Source organism: Convolutriloba macropyga, chromosome 11 (genome assembly GCF_964194025.1).
Source record: "Convolutriloba macropyga chromosome 11, txConMacr16.3, whole genome shotgun sequence".
NCBI lineage: Eukaryota > Metazoa > Xenacoelomorpha > Acoela > Convolutidae > Convolutriloba > Convolutriloba macropyga.
This window is the reverse complement of record NC_134478.1, coordinates 9,099,584-9,120,687: the sequence shown is the minus strand read 5'-3', so window position 1 is coordinate 9,120,687 and position 21,104 is coordinate 9,099,584. Positions and strand designations below refer to the sequence as shown.

Here is a 21,104-nt window from a genome sequence, read left to right as displayed (position 1 = left end):
TTCAGTTAAAGTTTATAATTTTCATTATTTGGGATTTTAAGCAAATGTAAACCACTAATTAGCAACTAAGAAATATTCAAAGATAGTAAAGATAATTTGGTAAATTTGCCTCAAAATTGATCCACTCTGAGAGGTCAATGTGGTTTATTAGCATTGCTTCAGCGACTATCCAACATCATAACGTAAAGAAAAAAACAGCAACAAATTATTCTGGAACCTTTCAGTTTTTAAAAAAGATTTTTGTGCTGTACCCATTAGGCAAACAAAATAATGCTCGTTTTTATTTTGGGTGCTAGGGCAGACATCTTACTCAATATTGCCCTGTATTGAAAGTGTCTGTTGCGTTCTTGAGCCGGGGTCTATATCACACAACAAGACAATTTCTTCAATTAGTACTGCATATCAGCGCTATTCTTGCCAGACAATATATAGAATTGGTCAAACAAAAGACGGATCTATTCTGTCCCTCCAGTGTTTTTTATGACCCCCAGTTACAAATAATATGTTGTTATTTAGCACGTTACTATGTAAGAAAATAGCACGTGCACTTTGGGGCCATAAAAGATTTATGCTCACTAAGCGGTGGGACCGAAACATTATAGATCCCAAAAGACTTTGAAAGTCTCCTTAGGATTTTTATATTACACTATCACACAAACAGCTCTGGAATAAATAACTCACAATATGGATATCTTGCTATGATAGATTTTTTAAGTTTTTTAAGTTTTAATAGTATATTCCACACAGCACAGCGGCGTTTGCACCATCCTGTGCAGTTTCGAGGAAAATCTCATCTCTCCCTAAGCGCCATTCGAAGCAGTCAATCATAACCCGGTTGTCATCATCGTCCAAATATGGAGCTGCAACCCAGAGGTCTTGAAGAAACGAATCGATAATTGTGTATGAATATGTCTCGTACCACGCTCCATCTAAAGAACAAGAAAATGTGTTGAGACGAAATGGCGATTTTCGTTTTATGCTGTAATGGAAAATTAATGGACACTAAAAATATTTGTAAATTGCTTCCAATTAATGTAAAAATTATAAGGATTAATAAATTTGACGTTAATAGTTCATCTTTTATACAAATTTGAGGACCTTTTCCGTTTGTGCCCCCCAGTACTTTAAGTACTTTATGAACACCCCAACACCCCCCCCCCCCCCCGTTAAAGACAACGAACCATTACAGCAAATCATTACATAAAATTACGACACGTGTTGTATCTTTTCCGATTGTGCCCTCCTTGAACTTTATCTGACCCCTCCTCCCCTCTCCCCCCCCCCCCAACTTACGTGCCATATTTTTATTTAATCATTACACCGCAGAGGTATACCCAAAAATTTCCGCCGTAGTAAAATTCGCTCGAAAATTAGATACATCAAATGAACGAAATTAGGAGACATCCTTTGTATCTTAATTTTCGGAAACAGGGTTTCACCAATTTTGCGAAATAAAAGAACTTTCAAATCGTAAATTAGGTTACAAGTCTTGTAGCACGTTTCCGCTCATTTTAGGTATCTATTATTCGCATTAAAAGTATCTCTAATCCGGAATTGAGCCTAATTAAATGCGCGCATTTTGAGCATGCAAAGTGATTTAATACTTTGTAATAAGCACTTTAATAAAGATTTAATTGAAGTTTTCAAAGCCTTAAAGTGCTTTAAATACAAGCAACCACAAAAACTGTATTTTTCCCCGAAAAATTGCTCACACATCAAAGGCATTGTATATCAATGTGGGACTGGCCGATTTTAATAATTAGTAATAAATTGTACCAATAAGTATAATAAATAGCAAAAAAGTACTGTAAGTAGTAATTAAGTACTACTAGTGGTAATAAGTTAGGCTCAATTAAATAAGTTGTAATTAAGTTAGGCTTAATTGCGGTTATAGTGCGAAATCAAGTTACGTTGCGTGTGAAAAAGAGTTACATAAATGGAGCAGATTCGTGATTCAAAATCCGCGAAAAATAGGATACATAGCATGTACTTTTATTTCGCGGCTAAAATTTGGACACTTTTGCAAACACTGGTTGCGCAATTCCCTTCAATTTTGCCTGTTTTTGTTAAAGTAGCTTTTTTCCGCAATATTGTTGCATTTTCAATGTATTAACATATGAAAAACGAATACGAGATACACAGATCGGGCATATTTGCCCGTAACGATTTGGGTATACCTCTGCGGTGTAATGATGATGATTTACTATTATCGACATGTGTTCTGTAACTGGGTGAGCATAACGTACTATAGGGGGCACAAACGGAAAAGATCCAAATTTGAAAAATTTAAGGCACAAACAGATCTATATGTCGTTTGCACAAAACTTATAAAACTTATAAACTTTAGATTAATAATGCATCGGATTTGCAAATATTTATTACATCATCATATTCCTTTTTAGAAATCTGTTGTGTTGTTTGTGTCTGGGTCGAATGGTAATGGCCAATATGAATGAGGGAAAAAGGAGGCAAACCAGGATCCATAAATTATGATCATGATTGATTTTCACATCAGTACATTTGTTCATAAATGTATTTTAACGGGGAGTCACCCCTTTCTATACGAGAGACCAATTTGGAAATTTGTCAAAACAATTTTATGTTTTTAATCTTGACTTTAAAAACTTACTTTAGACAAAAGTACTATAAATTACTATATATATATATATATATATATATATATATATATATATATATGTATATATAAATATATATATATATATATATATATATATATATATTTCAAAACATTTTTGCGACTTATAAAAATTTCATTGAATAAATTTCAAAAACATTTTGTGCGCTGCAAGTTTTTTTGTATGTTATGGGATCTTAGCAGGAGCTTAATAACTTACAAACGGCCGCAAAATGGTTTCAAACCAGCATCTTTTAATAACGAGTCTAGTTTGCTAGTCATTAAACTGCTTGATAAGGTCATAACATGGATATTCAATCGCAGGTTGAGATATAACGCTATCTCTGATTCGACACAAATCTGTCATTTAAGTCTACGGTCTGAAAAATCTGATCATGGCTGTATCCAGACACTTCACGGTCTGATCAAGGCAATACCTACGGTCTGCAAGGTGTTAGAATATCGATCAAACTATAGTCTTAAACTTAGTGAGAATTAGAAAGAAAGTTTGACTTACCAGATTAGAAAGACAAGCAATATGACTTCGATCAAAGAAATTATATATATGAATAGTCAAGAAATGGTGCTTAGAATCAATATTCGGTTCAAATTGGTGAATCTAGATAACTATTATTAGAGTTAGATTAATTGATGTAAAATCTTCCCAGCATGTATTAAATGATGATGATATCTCCTGAAGTGTGAATGAATTCTTAGAAAAGTGCAAATGAATTCCATTTTTGGTTCCCTTTGCGACTGATTTGCAGAAGCAAACCATATTGGGTAACCTTTGCTAACCCCACTATAAATCACGGTGCTAAGATAAGTTTTTTATCTTGACTTTTTCACACTGATAATGGGTAATATACAGCTGATTTTTGAGTCCTTTTTCATCCCCAAATTCAAATCACCATCTTGATCTAATAATCAGATCTCTCCGGTAAATCTCTAAATTCTACTGTAAAATATCATTTTGTTATTCGCTCACTTTTGAGAAATTAATTCTTTTACTTAGTTAAAAACGCTTTTTATTCCGCTTGCGAAAGTCCATAACCCAACAGGTTATGAGCCCAGCAATTTTCTAAGTCATAAAATTAATTTCCAAAACAAAACTAATTTGTTGTTGACAGTCATAATCCTTTTCTGCTTAGCACCTTTTCTTTTCACAACTGTTTTGCCTGCTCAAACTCCAATGGATCAACAGACAGTGAAGCTGCTGAACTACACAGGAAAGGCACAGGACTTTCCAATCTGGAGCACAAGATTTGTGGCGATGATGCAGACGAAGGGACTCTACAAATCACTACTGGGGACAGTGGAGCAACCCAATGAGCCTGCGCCACTGGCCAATGGGGCAACCAATGATGAGAAGAAGAACCACAAGGTGCTGAAGGATGCATATGAACGGAACAATGTGTGGTGCCATCTGGCACTGACTCTAGATGCAACAACCCTCATGCTGATGAGACATGACTGTGTGGGAGATGATGACATTGGAGATGGAGCAAAGACTTGGAAGCTTTTGCAAGAGAGATTTCAGAGTTTGGAGATGCCGACAGTGGTGACTTTAGTGGCACAGCTTGCTCGACTTCAGCTCGAGGACTCTGAGGATTTGGACAGCTTCTTCATCAGAGGACAGGAGTTGCTCACAAGGCTACAAGAAGCAGGGGAAGCAGTCTCAGAAACCCTGTTCAACGCCTTGGTCCTCAATGGTATTTATATTGGATCTCTCTGGTTATATTATTGAGTACATGATGATAATTAAAATATATTTTAGGTCTTCGGATGTGGGTCTAGCAGTTATCCCAAAACAATAATATTTCTAACAATCAATTATCTTCTTCATTCCTTCTAAATCTTCTTCAACTATTCAAAACTTTTCTACTACTTCAATTCTACAAATCCAATCCTTCTAATGGCGAGTTTTCTAATTCATTCAATAATTCATACATTTCTTCCACCAATAAGATTTAACTAAATCTAAATAGAAATGGCTTAACTTTAAATCCAAACAAAGTTTAGACATTACTCTGCGCTTCTTTAATATTAAAGATTACACTACTTAGCATTCATTCATAAAGCATTGATTCTTTGAAGCATTTAAAAAAAACCACATCAACAGGACGGCTTCTGGTGTTATAGTTGGCATACTGTAGTTTTGCATGCAATAAGTATCTAATTTTAAGATATAAATTAATCAAAAAGGGGTGTTCAGGTTTCGCGCAATTTGTTTGCAAACAAGTTGCATGTTGTCTATATCTGCTGGAGCACTCGCTTGATTCGTCAGGTTGGAGTGTTGCATCAACTGTTGCTCACTCAAAACAATATTTTTGTTTTCAAGTTTACTCATTGGATGTAGTTGTAGATACTGATAATCTGTTGCGGACACAACCAACATCGGCTTTGATTTAATTCTCTTTTCACCAACCACTGATGTAAGAACTCTAGCATATCGTTGACGATAACATTGGAGAACATATGTTAGTCCAAAATGCAATAGTAAGGAAATACAAAAAGAACAAAATCCGATCGTCACTGACATTTTCCAAGTTCCAGCTTCTCGAAATTTGTTCTGAATGCCTGGTCTCAAGTTTTTCATTTTGAGAATAATAGGTTTTGAAATTTCGTCCAATTTATCGAGTGATTTTCTGTGAAATTCAGGCACCGTTAACATTTTTAATTGTACTTGTTCGACAATTTGTCTGCGAGCTTCAGATATTGATGAGATGTGTGGGAGATCCGCTAAATCTGGTAGCTTACTAAAGAGATGCTTTAATGGATCAGCTAGTTTATTGTCAATCTTTATTGCGCTGTCATTTTTGCAAAAAAGCATATCCGCTCTCAGTTCCATTGAGCTAGTCTCTATTTTCGTTCCGCATTTTAATTCTAATACACATACCTGACACCCAGGAAGTTTTGTTCGTTTAAGATGGTCCGTATTTTTTAAATTACTGAGAAAAAGATCGAAATTTTTACTGGATGATGTTATCAGCCATTTACCATTACCAACATTTTTCGTTTTTTCTTTAATCGGAAGTTTGACCGTCAAGATATTACAATTCTGTAATGCTGAGAACTGATTACCAAATAGTAGTGAACAAAGACACGTATTTTCTGCGGTTTCCAATGAGAATCCATGTATGCATACAGAAAAGCTACTGGAGCCCACACAGTTGTCAATTTGTGGTTGTGAGAGTAATGCTATGCGGTTTGTAGATTCAGCTATTGCAATATAATTTGATTCCGATTCATATTGCGAGGCGTAACCATCTTCTCCTCCATCTGGCATTTGTACTGAAATTGCTCTATATAAGTTGAGAGCTGTCGATCCAGATGCAAAGGGCATTGCGAGGGTGAAAATCATTCCTGAATTGACTACAGCTACAATTGTCAAGATCTTTGTCTCGTAATATGTAATAATTTGGTTGGTTGGAATAGCAAGTGTTAATCTATCTGTCTGGTGAACTTGAGTTAAAGCTACCTTTTGAAGAATTTCAAATAGCATTGATCACGGTAGTAGAGACATCGGTATAAATTTGTTAACCCTTGACATGACAGAATTGAGTAAAATGAGTTAGTAGGCGTAAACAGCGACTCTGTAGGCTTTAATTTCATTGTTAATTGCAAGCAGTGAAGCTGCTAAGTTTGTTTGAACTTGTAGCAGCTCCTCTCGTGCGTAGAAATACTGATTACATGCCATTAAGCGTCTCGTATTTTCATTTAGCAATTTGATAGCATTGTTTAAAATTATGCTGTGGTTTTTATGCGTTGCAGTGAGGAGTGATTGCGTTTTTTGTATATCTTTCATTTGCGATGCAATTATGAAAAACTTTTCGTTTAATTTCGAGTTGACTTCGGTCCAGCGATATTTTTTTCTTTCAGTTCTTGTAAGGCATAGCCAATGTCCTCTTGACTGTGACTTGATTCTCCGCAACTTCCAAATATTGACCCTAACGAACATGCAATGCCTGCCCCTGCTGATAAAGCAGTTAAAGCTCCGAACGCTATTAAGCCAGCTCCTCTTTTGCTTCTATAAGATGAATAATTACTCACTGATGTTGTTGATCCCATTGTTTCAATAAGTTCTTCTTGAAGTTCTGTTATGTCGATTTTGGCTGCTTGTAGTTGTTTTTCAACGTGTTTTGAAATCAATTCAAAATTCAACGATGATTCATTTGTTGACATATTTGACAAGTCGCAACCGAATTCGTATTTGCTCCATGCTGTTGATAACGTAGTTGTCAGATGTTTGATTTGCTCGTCAATTGTTTCATTAAGTTTTGGTAAAGGAACCAAAAATTGAACGTTGATAAATTTTTCAGCAAAAGTTTTTGTTGGTAAACAAATTCTATGCCATTATTTTCATCTTCGCAATAGCTCGATAAAATAGTTACTGTAACTATCAGACTCACATATGGCAGCAAAACCATTTTGTGAGAATATGACAGATTTTTCGTAGGATTTGATTTTTATCCTTAGGTGGCCAAGCTAAGAATAATTTGTACCTACTGAGTTTTCATCAAGCCATTGTAATTAAAAATAATAATAACTCCAAGCATTGAGACTCACAAGGAAATATCTGCGGGCTCTGCTAAAAGCGTTTCGAGGTAACTAGGCTCTTTAAAAAAATATCCTGCAGTAATAATTTTGTTTTCAAAACATTTCTATTTCTCATGATTACTTTGTTGCATTTCTCATGCCGAAAGCCGTCTTGTGAACTGTAGCGTGTAATTTTGCTGTTTCGTCGTAAATGTTTATTAGCTGACTTTTATTATTTATTTTTGCAAATTTCTAAAAATAGTGGGGGTCTAGACTAGACCTCGCCTTTCAACATGTAACTGTTTATTAAAATTTTGCATAATTTCAGCAATGTTCTGGTAACTGAAGTGAAATGATTGTTTTCAGTGTCTTCTATTATAACGTAATGTATGAAATAATTTAACTAATCACTAATGGTAAGTATGTTTTCAGTTGAAACATGTTTCGCTTCTTTGTGTTTCTTTTTATGTTGGCTTCGGCCTGTAACGAGATCAATGTAGACGTTGAAACAAAAGTTTTGTGTTGCAAAGATGCAACCATTTTCTTGGAGTCTGGGGTGGTTGTCTTCACCTCGGATAGTATGGAGTATCCCTGCGTTTCAGAGGATGTGGAGTCTTCTGTAATTCAGTATTGGTGGTTGTTCTCTCTGGCCTGTGTATTGTGTATATGCTGCTGGCCGTGTTTAATTGCTGCTCTTTTGTTGTACTTTTGCTAAGTACCTCTGAAATTTAATCTTTCAGTGTAACTCAATTTTTTTAAGGTTCAAAGGTAATCAAAATATTCTTCAGTCGTAAAACAGTGAGTCATAATTTTTATTTTAGATAAAACATGCCAAATACACGAAATTTTCTGATATCATTATATGAAGAAATTGAATTATTTAAGAACAGCTTCTATAATGACTCGACTTTAAAATCCATTGGCTGGAAACTTGTACCAATTATCAATGTTGTTATGACCGAGTTCAACAATCAAGGTTTTAATTATATAATAAATAACAGCTGAGCTGGATGAAGGTACCCGTTGCAATAACAAACCATAATTTGTTCAAAATTGATAACAGCTTTTTAGACGATGTTGAAAATATTAGTAGTTCGAATCAATATCGTGAAATTGTTGATAATTATTATACCCTGCCTTCAACTGTAATAAACAATTGTCGTGAATCACGAATTTACCAAACTCATTCCTGTCCTGATTCTGATTTAAACGAATTTTCATTTTCTGCAAGTTTTTCTTTGTTAAATTTATGTACGTTTTCTATTCCTGAGTCGTTAAATAATTTTACTAATTTTGATGCATTATTTCAATTTAATCCATATTATACAGATGGACACGTTGAAACTGCTGGAAAGGATTCAATTTCATATACTCCTGTTGGTGAAAAGTTGTTCATAATTTGTAACCGTGGCAAACAAAGTGTTTTATTGGAAAGGCAGCTTAGAAGTGTTAAGAATTTCATTCAATTTGTAAAGAATGGCCCGGATAAATACAAACATTCCATGTACTATTACATTCCAAGCAGATCTCATTTCTTTTGCCAGCCTGCTTTGTGCGCGCATTCAGTTTTAACCTTCACAACCAGTCCGTCACTTGTCTTGGGTTGGGAGGCGAATAATATAAATGATATTAGTCGCACACAAGAAACACTCAGCAACTATGGCAATGGTTTACAAAACAATGCTTTCAAATGTCTGCTTAACATTCATGGCAAAAAGGGAGCTGCTGAATGGAGTAGTTTTTGTGATAATCAACTTGGAAGAGTCACTGGAATAACGGAGCATTTACAATCTTATGCTTCTTCTGGACAAAATGTTGTTATTACCACTAGTACAAGTAAACGTGGCGCCCTGCTGGTTCAAGTAAAAGGCGCAACCAGAAAGCAAAATATGAAGAAAAGCGAAATAAAGATACAGGTATAAATAAATTAGAGAATTAAGTTAGGGAATATAGGAACATAATTATAAGAATTTGTTTGTATTATTTAGAAAGCCTTCAGCTAAGATTGCACTGTGGTGTCGGCAGAGACTGTACAGCAAAGAATGAACTGCATTCAATTAGTTTCTTCAGCATAACAAGTCTGTAGAATGCGTATCAAACATGTCGGGCTGGAGTTGAAATTCAACGGTGACCAAATGACCAAACTGCCCAATAAAAGTACGTTTTTGTAAAGTATTGTAATTTACGCTGCTAGCATATAAAAGTTTCGATAATGAGTATGGGTTCATTCAATTCAGAAGAACCTAAGCTACAATCGTATGCAGACGGATTTTTCAATTTTTTAATGTAACTTGAAATAATTGCATTTTTGTGGGTTTTTCTAATCAAAATTTTATTATAAACATGAATAATCTGGGATAACGATTTTCAATTCTTCTCTTTCAACTTGTGCATTTTACAGTTTTGCCAGAGGCAAGTTTGGAGTGGTTGGTGTTCATTCAGTGTGTAATGCAATTAAATTAGGAAAGTAATCTATATGAACATAAACACACTCTAATATCAATGCGTTGCTTTATAGAAGAAATAATGTTGTGGTAATTAAAATAGAATAATTTTTTGGCAGAAAAATCTCTAACTGGATTGAAAGTCTGTTTTCTGACTCGACCATATCGTGAAATCGTGTTGGAAACTTGCGGAGATTGTTGTTTAGCTTGCACTGTTACAGTTTGCTGAATTGGTTTTTGAGCCGTTGAAAGTGAAGTTAAATTATTACTACTTGATTGTGCCGCTCTTTCAGCCTTTTAATCTCTTATTACTTTTGCTAAATTTGATACTGGTGCTTTTGGTTTAGGTGGTGGGGTCGCTTTTCTGGTACTGACGGGTTCTGGACTTAAATCTTCTGAACTTGATGTTGTATGTACAAGATCATTTCTAATTGGTTCCGGAGTTTTAAAGATCGAGTTTGATGAGTGAGCACTTGATTGTATTTGGCTATTAGAGAGGCTTGAATCAGCCGTTCTCCTTTCAGGGGTATTATCTGTTGGTTGATCATTCGGTTTCGATTTTGTTATTTTTGTTTCTACTTTGGTTACTCTATTTAAATCCCATGGATTGTAAAGCATTTCTTCTAAACTACTGTCGAAAATTTTGGGTTCTCGTAAAGCTTCAGGCACTAAAGGATCTGGAATGAATTGTTTACTGTCAATATTAGCAAGGTCTTTTATTATCGTACTTTGGTATGATAGGTTTAAATCGAACTCTTTGGACTATTTGAGTATGGACTGTTTTAACTTTTCTGACTACGTAATTGCTTCTGGAAAGAACTTTCTCAATTCGATGTAGCCGATTCCATTTACATTGTAGGTTGCTAATTTTCTCGTGCTCGTTAGACAGTTTTGGGCTCAACATGACACAATATTCATTTAATTTCAATGGCGCGGCTGCTGCTTGTCTATCATAGTACACTTTATATTTGTTGAAAGATTTCACGAGTAATTCTTTTGTATGCCCAAAAAGTGTCGTCATTTTGCTCTGTAAATCAGATATGTACTCATACCTGCTACTATGATGGTACAATGTTCTGTTGTTAAATGTTATATCTCTAGGATTCATTGGAATGCGGCCATGAAATAGTAGCGTCGGTGGGCAACCAATAGTTGTATGGTAGCTAGTATTGTGTTGGAATACTGCTAAGTCTATGTGTTTATGCCAATCGTGTTGTAATGGATTTTCGTATTTTCTTAAGTAGCGCTTCATTGGTTCGTGAGATCGCTCAACTACACCAATTGTTTGTGCGTGCTTTACTGTAGCATGCTCGAGCTTTATTTCTAAGATGTTTGCGAATTCATGGAGTAATTTTGAGACAAATTGTGAACCTTGATCAGTGACTATTAGAAGTGGTATATATGAGTGTGGCATTAACCATTGTACAAGAAACTTTGATAGTGTTTCTGCTGATATTGAAGTAAATGGTTGCGCGAACATGTATTCTGTAAAAACGTCCATTCCGGTCAATATATAGGAATACCCGCCACTATAGGGTAGTTTTCCTACAATGTCTATTTGGAGCATGTCAGCTGGTAGGCTGGTGTTAGAACTGACTGGATTAAGTGGAGGTGTTAAGTATTTGTGCTGTGGAGATTTTGCTTGTGCGCACGTTAAACAATTATCAATATACACTACTAGAAAGTCAATGAAACCAGGAAAATAGTACTTTCTGCGGAATTCACGTACTGTTTTTTGTATTCCCAAGTGTCCCTTCATTTTACTGTTGTGAATACGGTACAGTAACTCTGTTCGTAAATGTTTAGCAACAACCAACTGCTTATGGTAATTTTGTCCTGTATGATCAAAGAATTTTCTATACAGTATACCATGTTCTAATGTTAGTCGGCTAAGGTGCTTATGGTATTTCTTCAAGTCATACGTTGAATACGTTGTTTCCGGTTTAATTTTATTCAATATCCAAGTTTTTACTTTCACTATGTCTGTGTCGTTGCGTTGTTCTTTCTCAACATTCAATGGTAAAAGGCTTTCACTCAAGTCTAATTTATCCAGCGGGTTTTCTTCCAAAACTGCACATATTTGATTAAAATGCAGTGAACTCAGCTCTGTAATTTCTGCTTCTATTTCATTATCTGCATTTGTAACTATGATTTCTGGATTTTTGTGGTGAGTAGCTTGTGCAATTTCTTCAGTAGTATATACTGACATTATTGATTTATCTGGTGTGTTTGATAAAACGTCAATCTGGATTTTATGTAGTGGTGTTTGATCTTCTAGCTTCATTTTCATTTCTGTTGCCGGATTTATATGTGCTCGTGACAAGTAATCCGTAGCTGCATTTGCTTTGCCTGGAATATGGCCTAATACAAAGTTGAATGAAAGTACGTAGTCAACAGCGTTCCAAAGTTTGCCCGGTAGCCGTTTTGCTTGAAAGAAACGTGTTACACTTTTGTTGTCTGTTAACACAATGATTGGTTTGTTTGAGACTCCCCATATGTAATGTTCAAACGCTTCAAAGGCATATTGTACACCAAGAAATTCCTTGACATAGATTGAATGTTTCAGCTGTGCTGGAGAGGTTAAATGGGAACCAAAGGCTACTGGTGCGTAAGATTTTGAAGTGGTATTATTGGGAATAGAGTAATCTTCAATGAGTAATACAAAGCCTGCTGCTTAGAAACTTGCATCACACATGATAACAAATTGGCAGTTTGGTTTTGCCGTATTTAGTGACAATGAAAACGCTTTTTCTAGGTAATCTTTCAGCTTTTCAAGACTTATGTGATGTTCAGAAGTTCAAATGAATGTGCTTTCTCTTCGTAGTAGCTTAAAGAATGGTTGCAGTTTTTCAGCCAAGTTTGGAATAAATTTCTGAAAGTACTGAAGAAATCCAATTAATCTTCTTGTCTGTTTTACAGTTTTTTGGAATTTTATTGTTCTTAGAAATTTTTCTAGCTTATCTTTATTAGGTTTGATACCATCTCCTGTAATTGTTTGACCGAGAAAATTAATTTCAGGTATTCCGAATTCGCATTTTTCTATTGACAATTTGAATCCCAGACTTTCTATTTTAACAAAAATGTGTTCCAAATTTTCAATAAGTGCATTTCCATCGATTGCTCCTGATCCTAAGTCATCGAAATAAACAAAGCATCTATCGCTTTTGCAACGCATGCATGAAGGTGTTTGTTTACACAAGCACTGAATGCCGTAGGCGATCTGCTTAAGCCTTGCGCAAGTCGCTTGAAAGCGAATGTACGCCCTCCAAAATTAAATGCGAGTAATTGAATACTCAACTCATCCGCCATTTGCATTGAAAAGTACGCTTGGCTGCAATCCATTTTTGCAAAAATTGATTTACCTGCTAAGTGAGCACTGGTATCAGCCATTGTCGGAATAGGAAAATTATGATTCGAGTAGTCATGTCTAAGTAAGTGGTTTATTTTTCTAAGATCAATCAGAATTCGTAGTTTTCCACTTGACTTTCGTTGGGCGAAGGTCGGTGACGAATACTTCGAAAATGGTAACGTTGTTATGATATCATAATATTGCATAAGTGCAAGTTCAATAATTAGTTGGTCACGTAAGTGTATCGGAGATATCGCATTTGGAGAATAGACCGGACAGTTATGTTCAGGTGTCAATTTAACTGGACTGTCGGTATTTTTCCCTATATCTAATCGATGTCGTGCAAAAATTTTATGAAAGAGCACCAACAGTTCTTCCATTTTTTTCTTTCGACTGGTATTGAATATTGACTTATCCCAATTAAATTTGCTGAGAAATTGTTTTCGCTTGGTGTCATTAATGGTTGGATCAAGCATTTCTTCTTCCTTAAATTTCATTAGAGACTCATAAATTTTCTTTTCTACTCCGATAAGCTTCGAGGCGTCTTTGCAATTTTCAGGTGTTGGAAACCAAAAGCCATCAGACATTTCGTGAAGTGCTTGTTGACGCATGTGTTGTGCTGATTTAGGATAGCTATTATCCTGTTCATGATTTTTAATTAGACTACAAAATGAGGGGTGAATTGGCTTGATAAATGACGCATGTTTTGATGTTAAAACTTTAAATTTTGCTACTCTTGTTATTGCTGTAATTGTGATTTTGTTTGGATTGAGATTCATGATTCCAATGTGAGTTCGGCAATTTCTATCCAATTTACTAATAGAAGACATTATGCAAAGTCCTGACTTACTTTCAAATTGAATTGAAGGTTCTATCAATCCCGAAGCATATTCATAAGCTTTGTCTGGGTTAATCAGTTCACATTCAATAATTTCTTATTGATTCGGATGTATAGTAATTTTTGAGACTGTATGTAAAATTTGCGATTTCGATAATTTTCTATCGTACTTTGTCGATAAGGCCAATGAGATAGTCAGTTCCGGTAAATAAAGAAGACCTTTAAAAGGATGTATTACAATATTGTTTTTGCGAAAGAGTGGAAGGCCGAGTAACGTTGAAGTCATATTTTTTAAAATTAAGAATTCTTCTGTAAATTGACAATTCGCGATGGTTATTTCAATTTGAACGCACTTTTCAGCACCGGTAACTCTACCATCTGACATTTTTACTGATTCAGGAAATACTTCTGACGATTTGAGGATCTTGCTTGGCTCCTTATTCTGTATCAAGTTGAAGAGTTTAATTGGCAATGCGCTTGAAAATGCGCCCGTATCTAATAAAGCTTGTATGTGGAAGGTATCAAAAATAAGCGGTACGTAGGAAAGCTTCTCTCCTATTAAGGAAATTTTGCTAGTTTTACATGCTGGGACAATAGCCGTTAGATAATGTGGTTTTTTCAGTTTTTTGAATGGTCATATCTGTTGAATGGGATGTTTGTCCCACGTTCTGGTATCGGTCGAAACCAGCAGTCACTTCTTTTGCGTCCTGGTTGTCCACAGCAGTGGCAAAACAGGTTACCTCTTCCTCGGTATGAATTTTGAAAGCATTGTGACGGTTGTCCGCGATTAGTCCAAATTCCTCTATTCTGGTGCGGTCGGTTAGCAAATGAGTTTTGTCCGCGATAGTTGTTGTTGTTGGGATTTCCCCTTGAACGTATGAAGCCCCTATATGGCCTTCTTTGGTTAATGCCCCTCGAGAATCTCTGCATATTATTTCCGAGTTCTTTCTGCGTTTTTATTAATTCGCGTTTTTAGCAGCAATCGAATTAAGTGCTTCCGTCATTGAATTTGTTGTCTCGTTAAAAGAAAGTTTGTTAAAGGCTGTACTTGTTGCTTCTTCATCTGGTAGAATGCTTTTCAACGCTAACCTCTTGGAGACAAATGTGCAAAGTTCTTGAACTGTTTTTGTATCTGGCTCCATCAACAATTTAGGCCGTAGTTGGGAAGGCATGCCACTTATGAATGCATCACGTATCCTTCTGGTTCTCTCCTGTGATCTATCACCGCCTGTTGGATTTGGAAATGCTAAATTCGCCAATCTCGTCAGATCTGTTAAATAATCTTCTGGGGTCTCTCTTGATAAATTGAATTTTCGTTCTTGAAGTTTCAGCTTGAACAGTTCTATTCTGTTTGCACTAAGATATCGGTTTTCGAGAGCTTGGATTGCTTTGTCAAGTGTCTCTCTGTCTGCTGTTGGAATCTCCAAGAAGAAAGCTAATGCACCGCCTGTCAAATGCAGTTTGAGGTAATCCAATTTAGCGTTGTTCGGTACTTGCGCAAGTGACACTGAGCTTCTGATCTGTTCCTTGAAAGTTCGAAAATCTTCTGTTTCGCCGCCGGAAAATGTATTGAGAACGACAGTTTATCCTGAACTTGTTCCTGTAATGCCTGTTTGAATAGCAGTCGTAAAGGCCGTAGCCATTGCTGTAACGTCTGTCATTTTGCCGTTTGGAGAGCATCAAATTAGTTCAATAATGTTTAAAAGGCAAAATTCATTTGAATTCGGGGGTGCAAATCAATTATGCAGTTTGAGTTGGAGGTGAGAGTTGATTTAATTTCAGTAAAGTCATTCTCAATTTCAGTAGTGTAAAATATATGAATACCAGGTCGACTGTCGATTTGGTAAAATATGAAAATTGCTGTTTCGAAATTATTTATAGAGTAAGATAAAAAGGGACCAATATCGTTGTGAACTCTAACTTTGATATTTTTGTCAAGAACGTTGAAAGTATTGAAATTCAAAGTGTCAAACATAGTTAGATTTCCATCGAGATTTTAGAAGATAAACAATATTTTGTGTTCGAAAAATGCAACTTTTATCATTATCTCTAACTGCTTTTTCTTCTGTCACCAACTTATATTGGATCTCTCTGGTTATATTATTGAGTACATGATGATAATTAAAAAATATTTTAGGTCTTCGGATGTGGGTCTAGCAGTTATCCCAAAACAATAATAATTCTAACAATCAATTCTTTTCTTCATTCCTTCTAAATCTTCTTCAACTATTCAAAATCTTTCTACTACTTCAATTCTACAAATCCAATCCTTCTAATGGCGAGTTATCTACAACTAGTTCATTCAATAATTCATACATTTATTCCACCAATAAGATTTAACTAAATCTAATTAGAAATGGCTTATATTTAAATCCAACCAAAGTTTAGACATTACTATGGTCTGCCAATGAGGTATGAAAGTTTTGTTATACAGGAAAGCTTCAACCCGGCAACGAACTTTACGGAGTTGAGGAAAAGGCTGCAGAACTTTCATGAGAGCACGGTGCAGAGACACAAGGGACTTCAGGAAGGGACCCAAGAAAGGAAACTGCTTTGTGTGTGGGATCCCTGGACACTTTGCCAAGGACTGCAGGAAGAAGGAGACAGCACAATGCAGCAAGTGTGGTGAGAAGGGTAACCTAGACAGGGCATGCAAGAGACAAAGAGATGGAGGCAAACATGAGTCAGTGGCAATGGGTCCGACATTGGCTACACCAGACGAGGAATGCTGGGCAGCTCTTACCCAGTGGAAGACAGCAGGCATGCTAGTGGACAGTGGTTGTACAGATCACATAGTGACGAACATCGATGCGTTCCTGGACTTTGTGCGCATTCAATCAGTGGTCAGAAATCCCAACGGAGAGGCTTCCAGAGCGGTGGGCAGAGGCTGTTTGAGGATCAGCACACCCTCAAACAAAGGGGAATTCCAATGCGAACTCAAAAATGTTCTGTGGGTGCCGGACTATTCTTCAAATCTCCTATTAGTCTCAAGATGCACGGAGTGGGGACATAGCTTCACTTTCGAGAGAGGAAACAGCTGCAAGAAACTCCAGAAGGGAACTCGGGTAAAACTAACACAAGAAAATAATTTTTTTTACTTACCATGCAGCGTTCTAGAATTCAAGATGAGTTCCAACAGCGTGAAACTTGACAGTGCAAGGAAGTGGCACAGACGGTTGGGTCATTTGAATCAAGCGGTCAAGCGGATGTGGTTAGGAATGCACCAGAGAGAGTGGGGGAACTCGATGATGTATGCAATATGTGTGCATTGGCCAAGATCACAAAGACTCCAGTACCAAGAGTGGCAGAGACCCAAGCAGAACAGAAGCTGGAGAGGGTGTTCACAGACGTGATGGGACCTTTCAGAGTAGAGTCACTGTCAGGGTTCCGGTTCTGCATAGTGTTTAGAGACCAGTACGCAAAGTTTGTGTTTGTGGAATTGCTTAAGGCAAAGAGTGAAGCATTGGCCAGCCTGAAGAAATTTGTTCTCAGTGTGGGGACGCCCAAGAAGCTGAAGCAAGACAATGCGAAGGAGTTTCTCTCAGAGCAGTTCAAGACGTACTGCTTAGAAGCAGGCATTCTACAGGAGAAGACCATACCAGAGACGCCACAACAGAATGGGTTAGCTGAGAGGTGCAACAGGACACTTCTGGAGATGGCAAGATGTTTGCTAATTGACTCAGGACTTCCCAAGATGATGTGGGGAGCAGCAACTCTTCACGCCGCAAGGATCAGAAACTTGGTTGTGAGACGAGGAGAAGAAAAATGCCCAGCAGAGCTGATAAGAGGTATAAAACCTAAGCTTCCAATTAGTAAATTATCTATTTTTGGTTGCACAGTCTTCATGAGGAAGAGGGACAAAAAAGTCAGCAAACTTGAACCCAAGGCCCTGGAAGGAAAGTTTGTGGGTTACACTGAAGGACAAAACGGATACCTGGTGTACATACCCAACACACGCACGGTGATGGCAGTTCGAGATGTGATCATCAAGGAGTCTGATGTGGGCTCAATCCCTGACAACGAAGAAACGGCTGACCTACTAGATGATGGGTCGGAACTGGGAATCTGGCACCCAGATGATGGTCATCAAGACAATGACAACAGAGAACGACAGGACTCATCTACTGCAATAAAGGAGGAGTGGAATGACGCAGGGAGCGTGAATACTCAAGAAACAACAATGAGACAAAAGGCCTCGGATGTTGGAGAAACAGCACTAGATGAAGGATCTACTGCAACAAGAGGGAGTCATAGAGACTCAGAGTCACTAGAAGACAGTGACACAGAAGACTTCTCACAGTTAGAGACAGTTGGCTTCAATGAAGATGCACTGGAACACGCGGACAGAGCAGAGCCCAGACGAGGGACACGAGCAAGGAATGTTCCGCAATTTTTTGGAGAAGTCAGGACCCATCTTGCTGTGACTGAGGGCGACTATGTGGAACCCAAAACAGTCTACGAAGCCAAGCAAGGTGACGATTGGGACCAGTGGCACCGGGCAATGAAGGACGAGGTCAAGGCACTCCAAGACAACGAGACTTGGAACCTAGTGAGACCACCCACAGACAGGGACGTCATACCGGGCAAATGGGTTTACAAAGTGAAATTGGGACCCAGTGGTCAAGTGGACAAATACAAAGCGCGCTATGTGGCGAAAGGCTTCAAACAAGTGGAAGGACTGGACTACTTTGAGACTTTTGCGCCTACCTGTAAGCCAGAGACATTCAGGATTCTACTTCAGCTATCAGCGAAGCGGGGCCATGTGATGCACCAATTTGATGTCAAGACTGCTTTCCTGCACTCACCAATCGAGGAAGAAGTGTATCTGGAACAGCCACAGGAGTTTGTAAAACGCGGATCAGATGGGGAGAAGTTAGTATGTCGACTAAATAGAACAATTTATGGTTTGAAACAGGCTGCTAACAACTGGTACAAAGAGCTGGCAAACTTCCAACTGAGACAGGGGTTCACCAGAAGCAGGAACGATCACTGTTTGTTCGCAAGATCAGAGGCAGAGGATCACACCTTTATCTTGGTCTGGGTTGACGACATCATAGTAGCATCAAGAAGTATGACAGTGGTCTCTGATGTCAAGAAGGCACTAGAAGCAACCTTTCTTATGGAAGACAGAGGGAGACTACACTGGTTTCTGGGTCTAAGAATCAGACGAGAAGAGGGCCAAGTCACAGTCGACCAAGAACGCTACATAGAAACAATGCTTGAGCGGTTTCAAATGGATCAATGCAAACCCTCAAGAACTCCAGCTGATTTGAATCTGAAACTTCAGACAGCACAGAACGAAGACGAAGAAGTGGACCAGAGGATCTACAGAAGCCCGGTTGGATCACTTCTGTATCTGGCCAAACAGACGAGGCCAGACATCATGTTCACAGTCAACATTCTGTCCAGACACATGAATGCACCTACCGATCAACACTGGATGTGCGGAAAACAACTTCTGCGATATCTTCAAGGCTCAAAAGGTTTAAAACTTACTTACACAAAAGAGGCTAGTTATGATTTAGTGGGGGAAAGTGATGCAGACTGGTCTGGAGACGTGAACGACAGAAAATCAACAATGGGCTATTACTTGAAGCTCAACGGACGTGACGCAGCACTCAACTGGGGTGTCAAGAAGGAGGCCACAGTTGCTCTTTTTTCATCAGAAGCAGAATATCAGAGCATGGCAGCAGCAGTTCAGGAAGTACTCTACCTGAAACAACTTCTAGAGGATTTTGGCATCCAACAGAAACGTCCAATAGCAATTGGAGAAGACAACCAAAGTTGTATTAGACTCTGCCAAAACCCAGTCATGCACAAAAGGAGCAAGAACATCGAAACAAAGTTTCACTTCATCCGGGACAAGACGGAGGATGGGACTATTTCAATTCATTACGTCCCTACAGACAAAATGACAGCGGACATCTTCACAAAGTCCTTACCCGTTTCGAAAGTGGAAACATTCAGAGCAGTTTTGATGGGAACAGACTCTACGCAATCAACTCAAGTCTGAGTGGGGGTGTTAGAGTATCGATCAAACTATAGTCTTAAACTTAGTGAGAGTTAGAAAGAAAGTTTGACTTACCAGATTAGAAAGACAAGCAATATGACTTCGATCAAAGAAATTATATAAATGAATAGTCAAGAAATGGTGCTTAGAATCAATATTCGGTTCAAATTGGTGAATCTAGATAACTATTATTAGAGTTAGATTAATTGATGTAAAATCTTCCCAGCATGTATTAAATGATGATGATATCTCCTGAAGTGTGAATGAATTCTTAGAAAAGTGCAAATGAATTCCATTTATGGTTCCCTTTGCGACTGATTTGCAGAAGCAAACCATATTGGGTAACCTTTGCTACCCCCTCTATAAATCACGGTGCTAAGATAAGTTTTTTACGGTGCTAGGATAACTTTTTCACACTGATAATGGGTATATATACAGCTGATTTTTGAGTCTTTTTTCATCCCCAAATTCAAATCACCATCTTGATCTAATAATCAGATCTCTCCTGTAAATCTCTAAATTCTACTGTAAAATATCATTTTGTTATTCTCTCATTTTTGAAAAATTAATTCTTTTACTTAGTTAAAAACGCTTTTTATTCCGCTTGCGAAAGTCCATAACCCAACACAAGGTCTGATCAAGGATCTATCCAGAGTCTGAAAGGTCTGATCAGAGTAGTCTGGAGTCTGGAGGTATTGCTCGGATAACCTCAACAGCGCTCTTTCTAGAACCTATAACGTCTTATCGGCATCACTTTCCAGAGCCTTAACAGTCTGATCAGATTCAAAAAGTCCAGCAACACAAAACAGACAGAACCCCGATTGAGAAGTATTAATTAGCCACTGAAGAGACAGAATTTTAAAAAACTGCGCAATTTATATGATGCCAAATAAAAAAATACCAAGTATTGTTTGATCTGTTCGAGCTGAAATTATCTGTTGTTAGAGATAGTTTCTTCAATCAGCAGCTCAAAAAATATATAAAAAGCAATCTTGATTTCCCTGAGAAGATTATACTATACAAATTGTTAATGCTAATTCAGTGAGTAAACTTTTAGTCTGGGTACCTCTAGTGCGCAACCGCAGCCTCAGATTTACAGATTTTGAGACAATTTCAGTCTAAATGGCGTGATGCCTCATGCACCACGCAAATTTTTTTGACTGCATCTGGCTAGGATCGCACACCTCAACCTGCCTTATAACGTTTTTTTCTAGGTAAAACTAAGCAAAACTAAGCGCTTTTCAAAATTGAATTTTGTCTTTAAATTTGCTTATTTCTAAGAATATCGT

At 37.4% G+C, this 21,104-nt stretch overlaps 1 protein-coding gene across 1 annotated transcript in view; it reads right to left on the bottom strand.

Moving 5' to 3' along the window:
- LOC142350014 (uncharacterized) overlaps positions 1–21,104 on the bottom strand; it is a 111,626-nt gene continuing 90,522 nt past the window's right edge. The window contains exon 5 of the mRNA XM_075401910.1: positions 1–929. Coding sequence (XP_075258025.1) covers positions 727–929 — 203 coding nt within the window. The 3' untranslated portion in view covers positions 1–726. The remainder of the gene's footprint in view (positions 930–21,104) is intronic.